The 22764-nt window shown below is 44.2% G+C and overlaps 1 protein-coding gene across 1 annotated transcript in view; it reads right to left on the reverse strand.

The window, feature by feature from the left end:
• Nucleotides 1-22486, reverse strand: part of LOC120519806 (dystonin-like) — a gene marked incomplete at its 5' end in the record, with an annotated part of 44553 nt that extends 22067 nt beyond the window's left edge. Inside the window, 5 exons of the mRNA XM_039742612.1 lie at nucleotides 1171-1359; nucleotides 3388-3531; nucleotides 15259-15387; nucleotides 17833-18027; nucleotides 22327-22486. Coding sequence (XP_039598546.1) covers nucleotides 1171-1359; nucleotides 3388-3531; nucleotides 15259-15387; nucleotides 17833-18027; nucleotides 22327-22486 — 817 coding nt within the window. The remainder of the gene's footprint in view (nucleotides 1-1170; nucleotides 1360-3387; nucleotides 3532-15258; nucleotides 15388-17832; nucleotides 18028-22326) is intronic.
• Between the last annotated feature and the right edge of the window lie 278 nt (nucleotides 22487-22764).

The following is a 22764-nucleotide window of genomic DNA, read 5'->3' on the forward strand; positions in this document are numbered from 1 at the left end:
ATCCCCTTCATATCTGTCTATTATATATCATCTTACATATCCATCTATCTGTTACATAGCACTGTTCATATCTATCTATTCATTTGTCTTATTATACAGCACCATTCATATACAGTAGAGTCTCGCTTATCCGACATAAACGGGCCGGCAGAACGTCGGATAAGCAAAAATGTCGGATAATGGGAGGTGTTAAGAAAAAGCCAATTAAACGTCAAACTATGTTATAATTTTACACATTACGAACCTAATACTGTGGCTCGGTTCACGAACGTCTCTGAACAAGTACAAATTGAGTTATGACCAAAAAGTTTGCCAAACTTTTGCCTCTGTTCACGACCACACACTTGGTGGGACGTTGGATAATACAGAATGTTGGATAAGCGAAGGTCGGATAAGCGAGACTCTACTGTATATCCAACTTTCTAGCTATTATACAGCTCTTTTCCTATCTATCTATCTATCTATCTATCTATCTATCTATCTATCTATCTATCTATCTATCTATCTATCTATCTATCTATCTATCTATCTATCTATCTATCTATCTATCTATCTATCTATCTATCTATCTATCATCAGTTTTAGAAAGGGCTCAGGAATGACCCTGTGGTTTTTCATCTTCAATGTGAACCTGTTTTTGGTTTTAACGTTTGTGATTTTTAGCCTCCACAAGAGCGCTAATTTTACTGGATTATTTATTGACTTACTAAGAAGCTGAATTGCACTTTTGTTCTGGAACACAATTTATTGAATAATAAAAGCACTAAGCACATTTCGTGCCATCTTTTCTTTTTTGTCCTCATTGCCCAGTCCATCTCGGTATCATGACTATCGATGTCCCGGGTACAAGGGGAGTGTGCCAGCTGTGGCATCACACGGCTACAGAGGAGACACACAAGCCAGATGTGGCCAAGATGGCAGTCCATAACAGGACACACTCATACTCTCACACTGTCATTCTAGAATCACCGACTATTCAAGAAAACATCTTTCAATTATGGTGGTCGCAAAAATAAGCTAGTTGGGGAAACCCATAGGGGTAGCGTACACCATCCACACTGACATCACCCCCACTACAAATCAATATACAGTTACACTACTGTGAAGCATGTGCCATCATGTCACTTGTGTTAAAAAAAAACAGATTAAGGAGAATCCAAGAGTGATCACCTGATGTTCTGCAATCAGGTTCTTCACTTCATCGATTTCCTGAGGGATGGTCTCTTTATCCTTTTCATTGAGAGTTGTCTCTGCCCACTGCAGCCATCGCAGCAAAGTCTCCATCAGCTCCTGATTGGCGAGGAGCTCATTGAGGGCACTGCTCAGTCTTTGATGGTGTTGCTTTGCCCAAGCAAGTACCTGAAAAAGAGATGAATGAAGGTCTTCAGTTTAGAATGTCCCTGAGGAAGAAACAGTCGCTTTGATCATTGAAGAAATGTACAGCATCAGGCAGCATTGCCATAGAGAATGAACCACATATGTTCTGCTGGGCGGCTTGAGTGTCGTGAAAGAAGATGAACAGACTGGCAGGGCATAGCAGTGACTAACTGTGTCTGGAGTCATGGTTGGTGCGCATTTAGGGTTCAGTGATGTGTAAAATTCTCAGGTTGATTAACTGCCCCCTTAAGCATTGCGGAATGAAGACAGCGGGCGCAGACAGGAATCAGCATCTTAACAAAGTGGGAAAACAGAGCTTCTCTACAATTCGTGTACAGTGGGCTCACCATGTTTTCAGACCCCTTCACTTTGTAGATTTCATTTTAAATGAATAACTTTGACATTTGTGTCCACCAATCTACCCTCAATATCACCCCCTAATGACAAGGTAAGGACAAGTTTCTGGGAAGGTTTTCAAAATTATTAAAAATCAACCGTACAAAATGAAGAAAACGGTGCGCCAATCACGTTGAACCTCACCATTTAGCAGGCTGACAGATGGCTAATTTGCATTTTACTAAAAAAATTGGATTTTTACGTTTCTGCTAAGCAAACATTTCAGACTTCTAGTTGTAAATACAATTGGGATACAAAGTGCCTACTAAATTTCCGACAGCTTTAGTCATGCAAAGAGGGTGTTCATTGGCGTTGTAAGTAATCAATAGTGTTGACTGGCATTTTTTGCCAAAGCATGTCCCGCAGAAAATATGCTCCATTCACCGGTGACCTTGATCGGCACATATTTTTCTGGAAATTTGCCCTACTGCTTAAGCAAAGGTTTTTTTTCTCCCAGCACCCCATGATGCTTTGCAAGGCCAACCTGACATCACAGAGCTGTTAGCAGTCTCTGCACTCCCTTAGTGTGCAAAGAGCTAGGTGATAAAACAAGGGAAGAACAAAACTGACCCACTTTATGTTGTCCACTTTGTCACGTATGATGCAACAAAATTAAAATGGTAAACAAATATCGTGTATGCCCAGGTGCTTCCTGTGACAGAAGTGCTATGAGGAAGCAGCTGAATTCACGGATTCCAAATCAGGAAAAAGGGAGATGCAGATTGAAACTACCAATGATGGCAACTGTCAATGAACACAAAGCAAAGGCAACTCAGGTCTGGCTTAGGGTCCACTTTGGGAATGTTCTGGAATGGCCCAGACCTGAACTCAGCTGAACATCGCTGAAAATAGCATGGTAGTGGAGGCATCAGGGAGTGGAAGAGTAGTCAGGGTCATCGAAAGCTGAAGTGAGCAGAGTACAGAGATATCAATAATGGAAATGTGTTGTGGAGCACTCTGGACCTCAGACTAGGCCGAGAGTTCATCTTCCAGCAGGACAAAGCAAAGGCAACACACGACTGGCTTAGTGTCAACTCTGGGAATGTCCTTGACTGGCACCTCCTAAGAGACCTGAAAACAGCACGGTTGTGGCAGCATCAGGGTGGAGGGTAATCTGAAGTACAGACATATCCATAATGGAAACGTGTTGTGGAGCACTCTGGACCTCAGACTAGGCCAAAGATTCTTCTTCCAACAGGATTTAATTGAGGATCATTTATTTTTTTAACGGAAAGACTGCATTGCATCTCTTTGAATACTCGGATGGTTGAATAAAAGCACCGCACACTTTTACACCAGCCTTGCTGCGGCCCGGGGTCTGTTAGTCTCATCCTACTCAGATCAAGCGCTCCACTCTTTCTCAGTCTCCCTTATTTTATATATGAAGGAGAGAAACACAAACTGTTCAAAGCAAGGGAACAAATAAATTATCTGAATGAATCAGTAATACGGGGGATCACGGCTCACAGCTTTGTTATATTATGCTACTTCCCACCAGATTCAATCGGTTTCTTCAAACCACATGCAAGTGTCACTCTCAAATAAAAATGACCTCGGTATGCTGCATGCGTGGCGTCACTTTGAACAAAGTCCATCGTTAGTTAGAATACTGACCTCCTCGAATCTGGCTTTGATGATGGTGTTCCAGTGTTTAATGGTGGTGATCGAATCTGGGTGGCAGATGGTCAAGATCGCTTCCCCCATACCTGTTGCTTTGCTCAATGCTACTCTCTTTTCTTCGAGTTTCCTCATAAATTCCTGAAAAAAAAAAAAAAGCAAACATGTTTTCAATTAGCAGCTGGCACATTTTCAAAGACGTGGCAGAAACGTCTGCATCCACATGCCGATCCCAAAGCCAACACTCCCTTTATTCAGGTGTAAATCTTACAGGATCCTAACAATGCTGCATTTATCAAATGTTAGAATAGAGAGGAATCAAGAATAAATGGAGGAATATCTCTGGTTGAGACAAATCTCAGATACAGAAAGTCAGCATGAAGAAGCCGTCACACATTCAAATTGGGTTAGGAAATTTCTATCCATTCATTTTTGTTTTTCGGCAAATTTTCATTTGTCCGTTCACTAGTGCCTCAGCAGATAGGAGTGCAAGAAGAGAAACCATAAATCAATCGAGTCAACGCGGAATACCTGAGCCAGCCTGGTCAAAGAGAACGAAACTCTGGCAGTTGATTTATATTTACAGGGCCTTCAGAGCATATTCAGACCCCTTCACTTTCTTCACATTTTGGTACATCGCAGCCTTCTGTTAAAAGTCACTTCAATTTCTCGTTCATCAAGCAAAGCGAAAACAGGATGCTTAGAAATTTGTTGTAAATTTTTTAAAAGTAAGAAAGTGAAACATCCCTCTGGCACAAGTACTCAGACCCTTCGCTATGACACTTGAAATGCATCGCATTCTGTTACTCATCACTGACATGTTCCTACACCTTGTTTGGAGTCCACCTGTGGTCATTTCAATTGACTGGACAGAATTAGGAAATACGCACACCGGTCTGTAGAAGTTCCCACAGCTGTGCAAAAACCAGGCTAGGAGGTCCACAGAATTACCCATGAAGCTTAGAGACAGCTATAATGGACGGCCGGGGATCCTGCCCAGCCAGGATGCCCTTTTGAGGAGAGGACCGGGGGAGTGAACATATCACCAGCAGTACCTTCCCCGGGACACGAGGGGGCAGCCCCTGTGGGGCATGTCGGGGCCACGCGATGGGAGCTTAGATGCTCCACCCTGCGTGGGTCCTTGGCCACCACCAGGGGGCGCCTGGACAGTTCTGGAGCCGTGGTCTACAGCACTTCTGCCACACCCGGAAGTGCTGCCAGAACAGGATCAAGGAGCACCTGGAGGCCACCTTATTCCAGCAAGAGAGCCAGAGTCGGGTGGAAGAGGACGAGGTTGCGAGTTAGGAGTGGAGGTGGCAGAAGAAAGTATTGAGTTGAGGATATTGGAGCACGGTGTTGTGTGCAGGACATAGAAAATGAATAAACGTGTGCGTTCTGGACATTCTGGGTCTGTGTGTCTGCCTGTAGTCGGGCTATCTTCTACACAGCATTGTGTCAAGACGCAGATCTGGGGAAGGCTACAGGGTAATATGGGCAGCATTAAAGGTTCCCAAGAACCCCATGGTCTCCATTATTCTTAAAAGGAATCAGGTTGGCCAAAACAGAGCAATTGGGGAGAAGGGCCGTGGAAAGAGTGGTGACCAAGAGACCGAGCTGCAGAGAACCACAGTGGAGATGGCAGAAACTCCCAGAAGGGCACCATTTGCTAACATTGTCATCTCCTTCTCTCGCCACAGTGCCGAGAAACCGCCCAGTGAGGACAACTGACCCCGCCCCTTCCACTTTACCCTCCAGCTTCCTGGAAGGAGGCACCAGACGGAGCTCGCGGGCAGACTGAACTCACTTGTGACTAACAAAGCAATTCTTTGTGTTTTGTCGCCAGCTCAGAACCCCATAGGGAGAATATCTCAGGGAGCGTTTCTTTGGTTTTGAATTATTGGACATTAAACGGAATGACCTGGCTGGTGGCAGACATTTTTCCTTTTTCAAAAATATATTTTTATATTATATATTATAGGGGTGGGCACACAAGACCAGCATTTGAGATTGTGCCTAAGTGTACTATGACATTCTTCAATAAAGCTGTTGTAATAATCATTGACCTGCATGTTTTTTTTCCATATGAACAGTTGTAAACCTACTTGTGTCTACCCATATATAAATATTACTTTATACACACACACAAATTGCAATGAAAAGCACTTTATTAATGAATGCTGTAAATAAGTCATGACATAACATGAAGTGTTTTGAAAAAATACTGTCAGCAGAAAAATGAAATTATAACATAAAGGCTTCTATATTTGACTAGAAGATAAGAGAGTGAAGGAGAGAGCGAGAGAGACAGAGAAAGCGTCCAGGATGAAATTATGAAGAGTAAAGCCATCCATGATGGGCTTCAAGATGGGATAAGGAGGAGTAGCCAGGCTGCAGGTTTTATTTCTCCTAAATTTGATACCAAAGTGATTGCTTAAGACAGCAGGAAGATGAATGACGCTAACAGTGGAAAAACAGTTATGTGTACTCCTAGCTTGACACCCGATCCATACCATTATGTGTACATTTTATTTATAGACAGCCTGTTTAATATTACAAATTTGGCAGCCTATAGCTTTTTTTCTATTCTGTGCAGTATATACAATGTCTGACAAGAAGAAAGTCGCGTGGCAGTGTTCTGTATTGTCTCATCTATTGAGTAGTTTCGTTGCATTGCAGTAAAACATATTTAGTATTGTGAAAATTCTGAGATGCAGCAGCTGGAAAGTGGAGAAGCAAGGGGAACTCTGCCAAATTAATTAAAAAAATCATTAATAATCCATCCATACGTCCATTTTCATAACCCACTTGTTTCAAGGCAAGGTGGGGAGGCTGGAGCCAATTCTAGCAAGAATAGGGAACAAGGCAGGAATAAGGCCAGGGCAGGGTGTCAGCTCATCACAGGGTGAACACACACACATCAGGGGTCAGTTCAGCAAATCCAAAATATAATAATAATAATAACACTAAATAGATAGATAGTGTGGCAGTCGGCTGGGGGCTTATGGCTAGCCAGGATGCCTGGGAGGACCGGGAAAGTGATTATACCCCCCCGGGCCACGAGAGGGCAGCCGCCCTGGTCTGTATGGGGGCCACGGGAACCAAGCATGGAAGCTCAACACTATCGGGACCCGTGGCCACCACAAGGGGGCACCCAGAGGATTGAGGAACCCTGGATGGCAGCACTTCCGCCACACCAGGAAGTGTCGCAGGATGATCGTCAGACGGCACCTGGAGCACATCCGGGTGGATATAAAAGAGGCAGCCTTCCTCGAGTCAAGAGTTGGAGTTGGGAGGAAGAAGACAAACCTCGGGAGAGAGGAGCAGAGGCGGTGAAGGAAGGACTACTGAGAGGCCCAGACTTAAGAAGGGTGTTTGGTGCAGGGGGGCACTGTGTTGTGTGCGGGACAATTCTGTAAATAAACCGGGTGTAGTTTGGAACTGCCAGTGTCTGTCTGTTGGTGTCCAGGCTGGTTTTCCACGATAGATAGATAGCTAGATAGATAAATAGATAGATAGATAGATAGATAGATAGATAGATAGATAGATAGATAGATAGATAGATGATAGGAAAGTCACTATATAAAAGATAGATAGATAGATAAATAGATAGAGAGGAAAAGAGCTGTATAATAGCTAGAAAGTGGGATATATATGAATGGTGCTATATAATAAGAAAAATGAATAGATAGATATGAACAGTGCTATAGCAGTTCAGCATGATTGTTAGTGCATGTCATGTTGGTCTTCAACAATTTACAGCTACTGCTTATTACCAGAAAAGTCATGTTGTGAACACCTCAGGTTTTTTGTTTTAATGGTTTATTGGTGTCACACATGTGCACTTGGGAGGCAGTCAAAGGTCTTAACTCAGGGTAATGACATGCTAGACCGTGGGCTGGCGATGAGCACTAATGCCTGCTCTTCTCTTTCTACAGACCTCCAGAAGGAGAACCCACATGAAAATGTCACTTTTGCCCCCAATCCTGATCTCACTTTGGGTTCCTGATGATGACCTCACTTCCACTTCCTGCCTTCCTACTATAAAACCAACCCACTTGTCATTTCTCTTCATGTTTAAGGGTGTGGACTCAGTCTTCTGTTACTACTCATATTTTTGCAAATTATTTCACAGAATAGATAGATAGACAGACAGACAGACAGACAGACAGATAGATAGATAGATAGATAGATAGATAGATAGATAGATAGATAGAAAAGGCACTATATGATAGATAGATAGATAGATAGATAGATAGATAGATAGATAGATAGATAGATAGATAGATAGATAGATAGATAGAGTGAAAGGCACTATATAATAGAAGGAGAGATGTGTAAGGTGCTATACTGTATAATAGACAGAAGCTCCCACACCTGAAGGACCAGGAATATTATAACAAACAACAACATCCTCCTCAAAGTCACACAAAGAATTACAATAAAGAAGAATATTTCTGACTTTGCTGAAGATAAGCGAGCAGTTATGAAGTTTTTTTGCTGTTGGTATGAAGAAGCCCTCGTAGTGTTTCTTCACACATGTCTGCTGAATAATTCAATGTTTGAAAGCCTTCACTCCAACTGTGTGTCACACTGAGGACGTGCAGCTTTGTTCCTAATGGCCGTCAGTCTTGTCGCCATTCTCTCCTCCATTAGCACCTCCAGAGAGTGTCCCATATCTGAGCCTGCATTCGTAATCAGCTTGTTGATTTGGTGGGCCTCCCTTGACGTGATGTTGCCAGCCCAGCACACCACAGCGGTCATCACAGAGTTGCAGAAGACGTAAAGGATGTCACTGCCCACATTAAAGTAATGCGGCCATTTTTTATTTTAAACAAACTCGCATCTCGCCTATTTGTACTTTGGGGTAAGGGGATCGCTCAAGAGTGCCTCCTACAGACCACAGTTTATTAATCTTTCTGTAACTATAATTTGGCACTGCCCATTAAATCTACAATCCAAAAATAAAACTTGGCATTCATAATTTTAAGAAAATAAGAGAGACGCTACAAGCACTTATAAGGACATGCATGGCGCGCGGATACGTCCTGTGCAGAGACGGTTTTTGATTTGTTTTAGAAATGATTTGTTCTTCTATGTGCAGATATCGCGTATGGATCTGCCGATAAGCGGGCAGAGCACTGCGGGGTCCTGCACTGCACAAAGCTAAAGAATAAAATGTGCATAAAATAAACCGAGCCGATTATAAACAGAAGGGAGTCGTTCCGAATGGCACGTTAGATGTTTATCTTTTCTCTAAGAGGCCCCAGATTTACTTTTGGAACTTTACAAGTTTAGATTTTACAATAATATTTATAGGCCAAAATCAAAGCAACATAAAATTATGAAATGCGATGTAAAGCTTCAGATAAAACAATAAATTCATAACAAAAATTAGAATAAATCATTTACAGAATTACGTATATAATTCTTCCTGCTGTATTACCAGACTTGTTTCTGAATGGCGGCAGAAATTCTTGTAACAATTAGGCAAAAGACTGCATTGTGAACGGCAGGTACGCTAAATGGCCAAAAGTAGGTGGACACCCCAGGAAATGATGGAGTTAGGGTTAAGGGTTATGCGTTTCATCTTTCACAGGGACATCAAATCAGCACACAGCTGTACCATCTGCACTGACAACCATTGGCTCATACTGAAGAGCACAGGGACTTGAAATGTGCCACTGTCGCAGGATGCCACCTTTGTCACAAGTCAGTACTTGAAGTTCCTGCACTGCTTGATCTGCCCTGGTCAACTGTAAGTGTCTTTAGTGTGAAATGCAAACGTTGAGGAGCAGCAACAGCTCAGCCCTGAAGTGGTAGACCACATAAACTCAGAAAGAGGGGTCATTGAGTGCTGAAGTACATAAAGATGGCCTCTCCTCTGTGGCATCACTCACAGCAGAGCTCCAAACTGTCTCTGGAAGCAACATAAGCACGTCAGGTGTGTGTTAGGGTCTTCACGAAAAGGGTTTCAAAATGTATCCACAAACGTGAACAACTCACTAAAAAAGTGCTGTGTGCCCCCTGAAAAGTGATGACAGGAAAAGCCACTGTCCCCTGTAGACCTGTCTGCCATTGACATGTCAATAAATGAAGCAAAGCAAAATGCCACAAGAGACCCAGTATGGCTTATTCTACAAACATAACATTCTAAAATGGCCGGCACACGTGTTGGGACCCCCACTGAAGATCCTAAATCAGTGGATGAAGTGATTTTTCAAACAAGCCGAATTTGTATCACACACACCTACAATCAGCCATTCAGCCGATTTATAAATGGAGACAAGCCGTCACTCAGCTGTATGGTGTCACAATGAACACGGACCAGGGAAAGCAAAGGAGAGAGTCGTCTGAAGAGATCAAAAACAAAATGACAGACCAGCATGTTAAAGGCAAAGGCTAGAAGACCACCACCACCAAGCAGCTTGATGTTCCTATGACAACAGTTGCAAGTATTATTTAGAGGTGTGAGGTCCATGAGACTGTAGCCAACCTACCTGGATGTGGCCACAAGAAGAATAATCGACCCCAGAATGGGCAGAAGGACAGTGAGAATGGTGGACAAACAGCTGGGGACAACTTCCAAAGAGACACAAACTGAACTCCAAGGTCGAGGTCACTCAGTGTGTGATCCCACCATCCATCACTTTTCGAGTGACATTGGGATCAATGGAAGAAGACCCAGGAGGACTCCACATGAAAGAGCCAGACTGGAATTTGCTCAAATGCATGTTAACAAACCACAATGACTTCTGGGAGAACATCTTGTGGACAGATGACGCCCAACTGGGGTCGCTCCAGCTCAATGTCCACAGACATTAAAATGAAGATCTTAAAGAATAAAAACACCCGACCGACTGTGAAACACGGAGGAGGCTCGCTTATGTTTTGGGGCTGCTTTTCAGTGTCTGGCACCACAGGGTGACTTGAGTCTGTGCAGGAAACAATGAAATCTCAAGACCACCAAGACATTCTGGAGTACAAATGTACCACCCAGTGTCACGGCACTCTGTCTCAGCCACAGGGCATGGACCCTCCTATAGAACAAGGAGCCAAAACACAGATGGCTAACAGCAAACCATTGGGCTGATCTGAAATGGCCTTCTAGGAGCCCTGATTTGAATCCCACCACACATCTATGGAAAGAACTGACGCATGCAGTCTGGAGAAGGAAGACCCCCTTCAAGCCTGACCCAGCTGCAGAAGTTTGCTCAGGACGAGTTGGGGCCACAAGACCTGTGGACAGAAGTTTCACGGAGAGCACCAGGAATCGCTTCTGTGCAGGGACTGCAAACTCTAAAGGTTGTCCCACCCAATATGAGGTTAAGGGTCCCAACATTTTTGTTTATCTGTGTTATTATTTAAAATATTCCGTTGATTCAAAACTTGAAAGCACAGTCGGATTTTTGTTAAATACGGAATAAACAACGATAGGTGCCAATGACTTTTGTCAGTTTCAAGTTATTTCAGAGACAATTGTGGGGTCTTCTTTTCTCATGGCGGGGTAACCAACAACTTTGCTCATGTCTGTAAGATCACCTTGCATGATGCCAAGCGTTGGCTGGAGTGAAGTAAACACGCTTCCATTGGACTCTGGAGATGTTCTCTCTTCAGGGATGAATCACGGCCTCCCTATCTGGTAGGCTGGTGGACTAATGTGGGTTTGGTGGATGCCTGGTGGGGTGATACCTTCTGAAGTTTATTGTGCCTACTGTAAAGCTTGGCAGAGGGGGGACCCATTGGCATTGTTAATGCTATGGCATACAAGTTAGACAACTATGGGCTTCCAGTCAACTATACTGTTCCATCACTGACTGTGCTCCAAATCCAGGATCATAAAGACATGGTGGAACTTGAGTGGCCTACACAGAGACCTGACCTCAACCTTTAGGATGAACTGGAATTCTGATTGTGAGAGGGGTCTTCTGATCCAACATCGGAGGAAATGCTTAGTGGGCCACATAGGCACAGCCTTCCCAGAAGACTGCAGGCTATGACGGGAGGCACCAACTCCATATTAATTCCTATGGTTTTAGACTGGGATGTCCAACAAGTTAAAATTGGCGTGATGGTCCATTTGGGCCTTACAGTGTACCTGGTGATTGCCAGATTGTCCCACACTGAAGGCTTGTAGCATCGGTGGACCTCGATGACTTTAAACTGATTTTGGAGTTTTTAGGGACCCTTCATTTAGAGTTACTATGGCATTAAGCACGTAGGCTTCTTTAACTTCTCTTTCACAAGTGTGGCCTCCTACAGCCCCTGGAGACGGCGGACGCAAGTTATGAAGTGCTCAGACGTTTCACCACAGCCGGCGTTGTCACCACCTGTCACTTGGCACCAGCTCTTGTATAAAACTTCTGCAGGCTTGGCAAGCGTTTTATATCCAATGTGAGAGCCAAACTCTCAGCTAGTAAAATTCTGCTAAATGAGACCTGGCAGCCAGTGGAGTTTAAAAGGGGAGTTACGGAGGATTCAGAAAGTCTGCCGACCCCATCACTTTATTCACATTTTGTTTGTCTAGTTACCTGCCGATCCAGGGGTTGGTGCTGTGTTCTAATGCCATCTCTCTTCCTTCCCTCCACTGACATCACTTCCGGTATCCGCCCTCCTGGACCTGCCCCTTCCTGTCTGGAACCCAAATAACTGGATGTTCGGCCATATTTACTCAGTTCTATATAAGACTCACGTGTGAAAAGACGTTATCAAAATCTTTGTAAAAAGAAGCCTTGATTTTTGTTTGTTTTTTATCATATGGTGTCACAGACGGACCCCCAAACCTTTTTCTTTGTTGATATCTGTTCTTACATGTCATGTTGCAGCCTTGAGTTAAAAATTACTTAAATTCCATTACTTCCTTCGTCAAGCAACACTCAAGACGCTGGAACGGCGAAACGAAAACAGCAAAGTTCCCAGAATGCACTGCAAGTGTCATTGCAACAGATATGTAAATAATACGAGGGATGTTCAAAAAATTTCTGCACTTTTATATTTTCGTTGGAAAACAGTGAAGGCGGGAGGAGTAGTGATTGGTTGTGTCTGAGAGGGTCATGTGACCAGTTCTGTCTGGTAAGCCGGCTGCCCTTGCAGTTTAGTATAAGAGATGTCGCCCTGTGGTGAAGATGGCACCAAAGAGGAGCAGCATTCTGTCATACGCTTTTTATAGGCTGAAGGTGTGCCACACGTGTGCTCAGTATGGAGATAAAGTTCTCTCTCGTAGAGTCGTCTATGAGTGGATTGAAATGTTCAAAAATGGCTGCATTGGTGTGACGGATGCAGAGTGCTCCGGATGTCCAGCTACAGCCATGTGATGATGATGATGATGATGATGTGAAAGCAGCGGTGCATCAGTGGCTACACGCTCAACCAAAAACGTTTTTTTCTGACGCTGGGAAAATTGCATCGCAAAGGAAGGGGACTATGTAGAAAAGTGATGCCATTTCTTTTTGAAATTCTTAATAAAGCGGAAACTTTTTGAACAAAATAACTTTATCACATTGCAGTATGATAATGCAGATGGGGGCTGACCAGTCCTTCAGCCTTGGAATCCCCCAGCCCAGGGAATGTCAGGTTCTGTCCTGGAGGGCCACAGTGGCTGCAGAGTTTCTTAATTAGAAGCCAAACATGGCTGATAACAGAACTTGTTATTTAATGCCAAGTACGGCTTTAATGGTACCTCACCAGGGGCCTTATGCAACAAAAAGAGGCTTCCCATGCAAACATCGCGATTTATAAAAGAACGCTTGACGTGAAAGCTTACGTGTATTTACAGCGGCTCAGACCGACACATACGCAACATTTTGGAGAAACTGGGAAATGGAGACACCCCTGGTCAAGCAGGGAAATGCAGCCAAACCAGCTAAATGACAACTCATAATAATTCTTCATATCACTGAGCCGTTATTAGAATATGCGTCAATGTGACAAACCCATTACACCTGAAAAACAATGAAACTGATGTCCGGAATATATTTTAGATTACTTTTAAGGGGGTCAATGCTGCACGTTTCCACTGAAGAACTTTTTTTTGTCTATTTGTCACTTTATATCGGCTACTTGCTGTTGCTTTTCAGTGAACTGGTTGACAAGTCAAGAAAATCTCAGCCAAGCTTCACCCTGTCATGCCTGCTGTGCTGGAAGCCATTAACCCACCGGTGAGGCGCTACAGGGTCGTGGGGTCCAGCGGCTGTGGGGCATCTGTGAGTGAAGACAGATTTACTGATCTTGACGATGCTGTGATCTTCAATGGAGGCTCTGATGGGGGCTCTCCAGAGACTGAGTGAGGAGTCTAAATGTCTGCACTTGCGAGTGTCCTTTGTCGATTTTCTTAAAGTATTTCACTCAGTTGACTGAGCTGCCCTGAGACTTGGCAGGATCCCCTCAAGGTTGTTGGCTATCATGGCTGGCCTGTACTCTGGTACTGTGAGTGCTGTGCAGAGTGGAGGCAGACCCTCTCCGTTTGTCCCATTTCATTCTGGGGTCTGTCAGCGGTCTGTTCTGCTCCTACTCTGTTCAATGCTTGCATGGACTGGGTGTTGGGCAGGGTCATGGGGTCCAGCGGCTGGGGGGCATCTGTTGGTGAAGAGAGATTCACTGATCTTGACTTTGATCTTCTCAGAGTCAATGGAGGCTCTGATCAAGGCACTCGAGAGGCTGAGTGAGGGGTCTGAGTGTCTGGGGTGGCGAGGGTCCTGATAAAAATGAAAGAGCCAGGCCTTTAATGACCACTTGGGCCATCAGCAGTGTGTCTGTCTGCAGAGAGAGTGTCGACTTCGTTGAGAGGTTTACTTATCTCTCATGCCTCTTGTGACTTTTCCTATGAAGACAGTAGACGGATTGGGAGAGCATGGGGGGTCATGAGGTCGGTAGAAAGGGGTGTGTGGTGCTCCCGATATCTCTGCAAAAGGACAAAGTCTTTAGTGTCCTGGTGCTCCCTGTTTGTGGTACATGGACGCTATCCGGTGACCTAAGATAAAGGTTTGGCTCTTCAAGGGTTAACCCCCCCCCCCACCAGAAGATGACGATCAGTGGCAGATCATCAAGGGGTCAAGGGGTACCATCCTGACACAGGTGACGACTGGCAACAGTTCATCAAGGGGTAATCCCCACCAATAAACAAAAGTTTTTCAGGGCACAATGCGGACAACAATCAGAGGAAATTCTTCAAGGGTTAAACCAGGTGACAATCTGCGGCTATTCTTCAAAGGGGGAACGAAACACCCCTCCCCGTCCCGAATGATGATCAGTGGCAATTCTTCAAGGGGAAACCCAGTGACGATCTGCAGTAATTCTTTAAGGGGAGCCCCAAAGACGATGAACGCCGCCGACCATAACGTGAACGATGAAACAACAATTGGCATCGATTTTTCAGGGGGGTAAAACAACGACAACTGGCACGAGTCCCACGAGGGGGAAGGATCCCCTGAACGAAACACAAAACTGAAAACTGGATTGAGAGGAAAAAAAAAATAAGCTTAAAGAAGTGCTGCTTTATTGTGTTGTTGGTTAAATTTGAAACGGATCAGGCTGCCATTTTTACCCATCAATCTACATTCAGTCACCTACGATGACAAAGCGAAAACAAGTTTTCGGAAAGCGTGCACAGAAATCCATCAAAAATCAAAAAGTATTCGGACCCTTTGCTGAAGCACTCCAAATTAGGGTCAGGTGCCTCCTGTTTGTCTGAATTCTCCTTGAGAGGTAATAAGAAATTGAAAGGGTCTGAGCACCTTCTGAATCCACTGTACGGAGTGAAAAATTACAGGCTTGATTACGAGTAGCCGACTATAACAACATTTAAGATGACCTCCATACCCCCCCCCGTCGCCCCCCCATTCTGACCTCTGACCCTCACATGCTCCTGTTTACCTTGTGTTGATCGATGAGCACACGCAGAGCTTCTTCATCATCCGGGAGGGCGCCATGGAAACGCAGGCTCTGTTCAGCCTCAGCGAGCCACTCCAGGAGAATGTGAACCGTGGAATGGAACTCCTCCGCCTGCACAAAGCAAAGGGTTCGGAAAAAGACAACGTTAGGGAGTCCTACTGGAAATGGCCCTTCAATCAGGACAAGTCAAGCCGTAAAGCTGCTTCTGAAAACATTTGGTTGCCAGGGCCCACAGCAATTCATAAAATGAAACAGGAGGTCATCTGCAGTGCTGTCAAGGTGGTCTTCAATCAGCATTTGTCTAAAAGAGCAAACGCTCCAGTTCTGAACCAATGGAGATGAATTTTACATGGGTTAAACATTTTTTTACAGAAGTATGAATGTTACACATTAATAGCCGTAGAGTGTTGTACCGTGTTAGCCATAGATTGATACAGGAGAAAGTAGGGGGAAATGACACCTTTTATTGGCTATTAGCTGCCTCGAAAGCTTGCATTTGGAATCTATTTAGTTAGCCAATAAAGGGGGTCATTTCTCCCTGCTTTGTCCTGTCACACATTAAGCCTCACTAATACCTAGAAGGTAATCTGAGGAAGGTGATGGACGACCTGGCCTTCTTTATCAGTCCCCAAAGGAAAAGAGTTTTACTGTCACACAGTGCTAGTGCTACTGTTTGAATATCTCAGGTGTCTAATATTTAAAACTAGCTGCAGTACCTGGCATTGCCTGGGTGTCCACCTTAAGAAAAGAATAAGTGTCTACGTGTCTGTCTCTGTGTCCGTCCGAATGACATATCTCCATCATTCCAAAACATGGCGCAACACAAGCATTTGCAGTAATAAAATGTAACACACTTTCCATTCCAATGGATGGCACATCACAAACATTAAAACTGCTTTTACAAATCCCACACCAAATGGCATCTAACAGAGACCTATGCATTGCATTTGTCATTTCAACAGATGGCACATCACAAACATTAACACCGTTTTTATGAATCCCAAATCAAATTATTGAGACAAACACAATGCACATGTCATTCCAACAGATGATGCATCACAAACATTAACACTGCTTCAATGAACCCCATACCAAATGGCATATAACATGGACATATGCATTACATTTGCCATTCCAACAAATGGCTCATCACAAATATTAACACTACTTTTACTTCATACCAAATGGCATATAACAGAGACCTATGCATTGCACTTGTCATTCCAAAAGATGGTGCATCACAAACATTAACACTATTTTTTTATGAATTCCCATACCAAATAATTGAGACAAACACAATGCACATGTCATTCCAACAGATGACACATTAAAAACATTAACATTGTTTTTATAAATCTAATACCAAATGACACATAACAGAGACAATCACAATACACTTGTCATTCCAACAGATGGTGCATCACAAACATTAACACTGCTTTTACTTCATACCAAACAGCATATAACAGAGACATACCTGTATGCATTGCATTTCTTATTGCAACAGATGGCACATCACAAACATTAACAGTTTTTATGAATCCCATACCAAATAATAGAGACAAAAGCAATATACTTGTCATTCTAACAGATGACGCATCACAAACATTAACACTGCTTTTATGAATCCCATACCAAATGGCATATAACACAGACATATGCATTGCATCTGTCAGTCCAACAGATGGCGCATGACAAACATTATCACTGCTTTTACAAATCCCATCCCATACCAGAGACAAGGATGTATTCTGTCACTATCTTTGTTCAGCTGGGTGTGGGATCATCTACAGAGCTAGGTGGATGAAACAGATAATAGTGGAAATGGACATGATGAAGAGATTAGGTCTGGCAGGAGCTGTGTATGTTAAGTTAGAAAGAGTTCTTTGGAGGCGCGGAGACATCAAACTATGGACAAAATTAAGAGTCTACAACATACTAGCGGTAGTGTCGGCAGCCTTGTATGGAGCAGAAAGCTGGAGTTTAGCCAAGCGATTTAGAAAAGGCTGGATGTGTTTGACTGAAGATGCTTGAGATGGATTATGGGAAAAAGATGGCCAAGAATGATCAATGACAAGGATTTGTGAGAAAAGACAGGTCAGATGGAGCCGAGTGAAATAGGACAACAATAAGATGGGCAGGACACGTATGGCGCATGGACAACACAAGGACAGGAAGAAGAGTGGAAAGATGAATTCCAGCAGGATGGAGAACAGCAGGAAGGCCAAAAAGAGTTGGAAAGATATGGTGACAAAGGAACCTGGAGGAAGTTGTAAGGGATAGAGAGAGATGGAGGGAGCTGCGTATCAACTGAAGTGTGGTTAACTAACTAACTAACTAACTCTAGTTCAGTGTGGTAGGAAGGTCAACACATTGGATGTGGATGTGGCCATTAGTAGCAGCAGTGTTGTAAGCCAAGACTCTGCCTGTGATGTCTTGCACACCGTTACAGCTAAACACCCTCTGTGCCTGGCAGAGCATCTGATCTTTGAACCTTTCAAGAAACCTCACTGTGCGAGCATCTCCACGACTAGGAGAATGACGATGGGGACTCACCTGACAGAGGGCCTGCTCCAGGCGGGTTTGCTTGGACACAGAGCGCGCACAGACCGTCTCCCAGCGGGTACTCAGCTCTTGCATTTGAGCTTTGACCCAAGACGAGTCATCATGGCTGCTTTCAATCAGCTCTCTTGCTGAACGTTTCAAAGCCTGGACGCTGCTTGTCCGTTTCCCCAACTCCTTTTGAAAGGCCTAGGATAGAAAGAGAGAGTGAGGGAGTGTAGGAATATCACTGGCAGTGCTCACTTTTGATAAGACGCATCCTTCACTCCTGCTGGTCCACCATTCTCTACCAAAATTGGCCAAAGGATTCGGTGCTATGGAGAATGGAGATGGTAACTCATCCACCATGCAATGTCAGCTCCTATCAGGACAAAATAACAAGCACTTCGACATCAACCAATGAATATAAAATCAAGGCTGCAGACAGCTTAAGAAAATAGAATTATGCAGAGAACCGAACATCATCTAGAACATAACCCAGTGAGCAGAGACTCGGGAACATTAGCAGAACCACCATGGTGCCCTAAACTCACTCTGTTGTCATGCATGGACGTCAAAGGATCCCCTCACAGGTTTATTGGAGACGAGCGATACCACCCCAGGGCAAGAGGGGGCGCAGTTGCTAAAGTTCTTTCTTTTGTCACCCACAGTGCGCAACAGACTCCGCCCCTGCCGGCCGGAAGACCATAGAAAAGGCAAAAGGCAGCCTGCTCTATCACGGTAAATTCAGTCAAAAAACGTCACATAAGACCCCCTTTTCTTTTGTTAATATTGCCTGTAAATGCCATCGAGTGGTCCTTTTGTTTCAAAGAATTTACGTTAGGATTGTGACCCGCCTAGAACGCCAACACTTCCTTGACGTTGAGTGTCCTTACAACCGTCCATGATGCATATAACAAAGTCAGTCAGTCATTTTCCAAACCGCTATATCCTAACACAGGGGTCACGGGGGTCTGCTGGAGCCAATCCCAGCCAGCACAGGGTGCAAGGCAGGAACAAATCCTGGGCAGGATGCCAGCGCGCCACAGGGCACACATACTAGGATCGCCAATGCACCTAACCTGCATGTCTTTGGACTGTGGGAGGAAACCCATGCAGACACGGGGAGAACATGCAAACTCCACGTAGGGAGGACCCGGGAAGCGAACCCATAACAAAGTAACGTGTGCCGCATGATCTGCTTTCATTGTTCTCACTGTCATTGTTCCTCTAAAACAGTCAAACGGAAGTACGCCTCCCATTCCAAAACAGTTGGGAGAGTATGAAATATACTAATAAAAACAAAAAGGAGTCATCTGTAAATTGACTTGTACTTCTATTCAACCATAAATAGCATAAAGACGAGGCATTTCTAATCAACTCCATTGTTTTCTGAAGATATATATATATATATATATATTATGAAATAGGTGGGGGGGGAGCTTGTAGATTAAAAACGATGTGACAAGTTGAAATAAGCAGGTGATGTGAAACTGGCGAGGCCACTGTGTGGACAGAAGGGGGCGCCACCGAGACCCAAAGCCTCAGACACAACTGCACCAGCTCAGTCCTTGGTTCACACCGGGAGTGTTTTTATGAGACGTTGTTGTTCTTGCAAGCTCTTAGAAGCGAACCGTCACAACGCCACAGTGGAGTCACGTTTTGTGGTCCAACAAGTAAACAGCTTTTGAAAAAAAAACAGAAAAAAGAAAAAACAAAAACAGCCATCATGTTCTCTGGGCCAAACCGGGGAAAGGACCATCCAAAAGGTTATCAGCGTCAGGGCCAAAAGCCAGCATCGGTCATGGTGTGAGTGGGTGTCGGTGCCCATAATGCAGAAAGCTACGTAGAAATACTGGAGGAACATATGCTGCCATCTTTACTTGGGATGCCCCTTCATTTTCCAGCAGGACAACACCAAACCAAATTCTGCTTGCATTACAAGGGCATGGCTGTGTAAGCAGAGGGTACAAGATTGGCCTGTCGGCAGTCCTGATTCTTCCTCTTCTTCTTTTCCCACTAATATGTGGGGTCGATGTGCCTGATCAACCTTCTCCACAACAGCTCCGTCCTGCACCTTCTCGCCATTCATGCTCCTTTTCTTCAGATCTTCTTTTGCTTCTTTCTGCTTTGTCCTTCCTAACTTTCTCTTTCCCTGGACTTCCAATCCCATCAGTCTTTTGTCTACAACTTCATCGTCTCTCCTCATCACGTATCCACACCACTTCAGTCTCCTTTCCTGCACTTTCTTAGAGATGTGATTGTTTCAGTTCTTATTCTGTCCTTTTTCTAACTCTGCACATCCTTCTCATTTCTGTCACATCCAACTTCTTTACTGGCCAAGTCTCAACTCCATAGATCACTGCTGGTCTTGGACTTTCTTACGAACCTCACTTTTAACCTTTGCTTTAATTATTTGACCATACACCATTCCTGATACCTTCTTCCAATTGTCCCATCCACACTGCACTCTGTGGTTTATCTCTGTATCTAATTGTCCATCTTGGTCTACCGCTGATCCCAGATAATTAAACTTCTCCACTCTTTTCGTTTGCTCTCCCTGCAGGCACACTTCTAATTCCTGGTCTTCATTAAACCTCAGGTTTTCAATGGCCCCACACAATACCGTAGCTGAAGACCTGTATAATAATAATAATAATTCTTCATATTTATATAGCGCCTTTCACACTACTCAAAGCGCATTTCATAGTGAGTGGAGAGTCACTTCAACCACCACTAATGTGTAGCATTTCCTGGATGATGTGACGGCAGCCATTTTTTGCACCAGTATGCTTACCACACATGAGCTGTTAGGTGGTGAAGTGGTGAGAGAAAAAAAGCCAATTAGAGACAGGGGATGATTAGGGGTCCAGAATGACCAGGCTGTGGTGGGCAATTTAGCCAGGACATTGGGATACACCCTACTCTTTATGAAGGATGCCCAAGGGACTTTAATGACTGCAGAGAGTCGGGACCTAGGTTGTAAGTCTCATCCAAAGCGCATCACCATACTTACAACATGGTGTCCCTGTCACTGCACTGGGGCATTAGGGATCCGCACACCGTCCACAGGGTAAGCGCCCTCTGCTGGCCTCACCAACACCTCTTCTAACGTTTTCCTAGATGGTCCCCCATCCAAGTACTGGCCGGGCCTGAACACGCTTACCTTCAGGTGGTATGGCTGCTGACAGTGAAGGATTAATGGGCGGAAATTCCACTTGCTAAACGTAACCGACTTGTGTCGTCAGTGCCCGAACACTTAGTAAGTGTTATTAAAAGACATGATGATGAGACACAGTGGGAAACGCTTCACTGTCTGACGTTTTTGAGAGCGTGTTGCAGTCGTCAGCCTTGACATGAATGTATATTACAGTATAAATATTAGGTTGTTTAATATTTAACCTCCCATGCCTTTCACTCCCATCCCGTCTCCCACCATTAATGTCCACTTTGTTTTCAGAAGACCTTTATTTGTCTCAAGGGTTCCATCTCCGGGTTTCTTATGGTTGAGCTTGTGCCCTCCCATTTTGACAGAACCACCTGAACAATTTTCTTCTTATTTCCGTTTGTTTCAAGGTGTTAGGCATTAGGCTTAGAGTTATAGTATAAGGCAGGGGTCACCAACTCCAGTCCTGGAGGACCACCGTGGCTGCAGGTTTTTATTCATTTCTTAATGGGTGACCTGTTTGTGCTGCTGATTAACTTCTTTTGAACTAATTTTAAATGACTTGTTCTTGAAGACTCAGACCCCTTAAATTGTTTCTTTTTCCTTAATTAGCTGCCAAACAATAATGAGATACAACATGAGCCAAAACAACTAGTGTCCATCATACAATATCTGAAAATAAAGAACGATGAAGGTCTCAGGAATGTTGATCTGCTCTGGACCCCCAAAACATTTTCAAAGTGCTCTTAGAAAGAGAAAATCAACAATTTCAGAAATGTCTGCTAATGCACCACGAGAGCAGCAACAAGCCACAAAATTAAAGATCGAGTTTAATTAACGACGAGACTCGGCGCCTCATTGAGCAACTGGTCGGAGTGAAATTGGTTGGAGTCTTCTGTTGGCTCCCTCACTTCACATTTCATTTTTGTTTGGGTGCCATTTAAGGAAAGAAATGAAGCAATTCAGAGGGACGATGAAGAAATTCAGGGGAATAAATCTTAAAAAAGCAATTCAATTAAAATGAATTCACAAGAAGTTAATTAGCAGCACAAGCAGGGCACTCATTAAAAAAGGGTAAGAATGAAAACCTACAGCCACGGTGGTCCTCCAGGACCGGACATGGCGACCCCTGATATAAAGGGAGGACAATTTACAAATCACTCCTCTTTGTTCTGATCTGTGTTTTCCAAATTGTCCCACCTTTGTGGCTGCAGATGTAAAAATGACTTCTATGGATAACAAATAACACCGAGAACAACAGAGAAGCCCTCCAAAACGTAAAACCCGTTCCTTGTGCTTTCTGTTTGGAGAAAGAAAAAAATTAAAAACAAGCGTGCAAATACCTTGTGATTATCTATTAAATTTAAGACAAGGTCAATATCTCCATGAACCGGCTGGTCCTCCGCGAGCTGGGGCTCCACTTTGTACAGCCAGTCGATGAGAGCCTGCAAGGCGTCCGTGAACTGTCCAGAAAATAGCAGGGCTTCCTCAAGTTTATTCTGCCTGTAGGAGCAAACAAGCACACGTTATTAGTCTGGCACGTCCATACGAGACACATGCAGTGACAGTTCTGACAACCCCAAATGTCACCTGGAGATGAACAATCTGCAAACAAAAGCGGCCCTGCATGGACCCTCTGGCCAGCATCACGCAGAACAGCCATTTTGTAGTTCAGTGCGGAAGAGCAGGAACTGCCATCACTGTAGGCCCAATTGTTCAGTCCATCCCCTATCTTGTCTAGCAGCAGTTTATCTAGGGTCCCATTTGTGGACGATCCTGCA

Source organism: Polypterus senegalus, unplaced genomic scaffold, assembly GCF_016835505.1.
Source record: "Polypterus senegalus isolate Bchr_013 unplaced genomic scaffold, ASM1683550v1 scaffold_2957, whole genome shotgun sequence".
In the NCBI taxonomy this organism is placed as follows: domain Eukaryota; kingdom Metazoa; phylum Chordata; class Cladistia; order Polypteriformes; family Polypteridae; genus Polypterus; species Polypterus senegalus.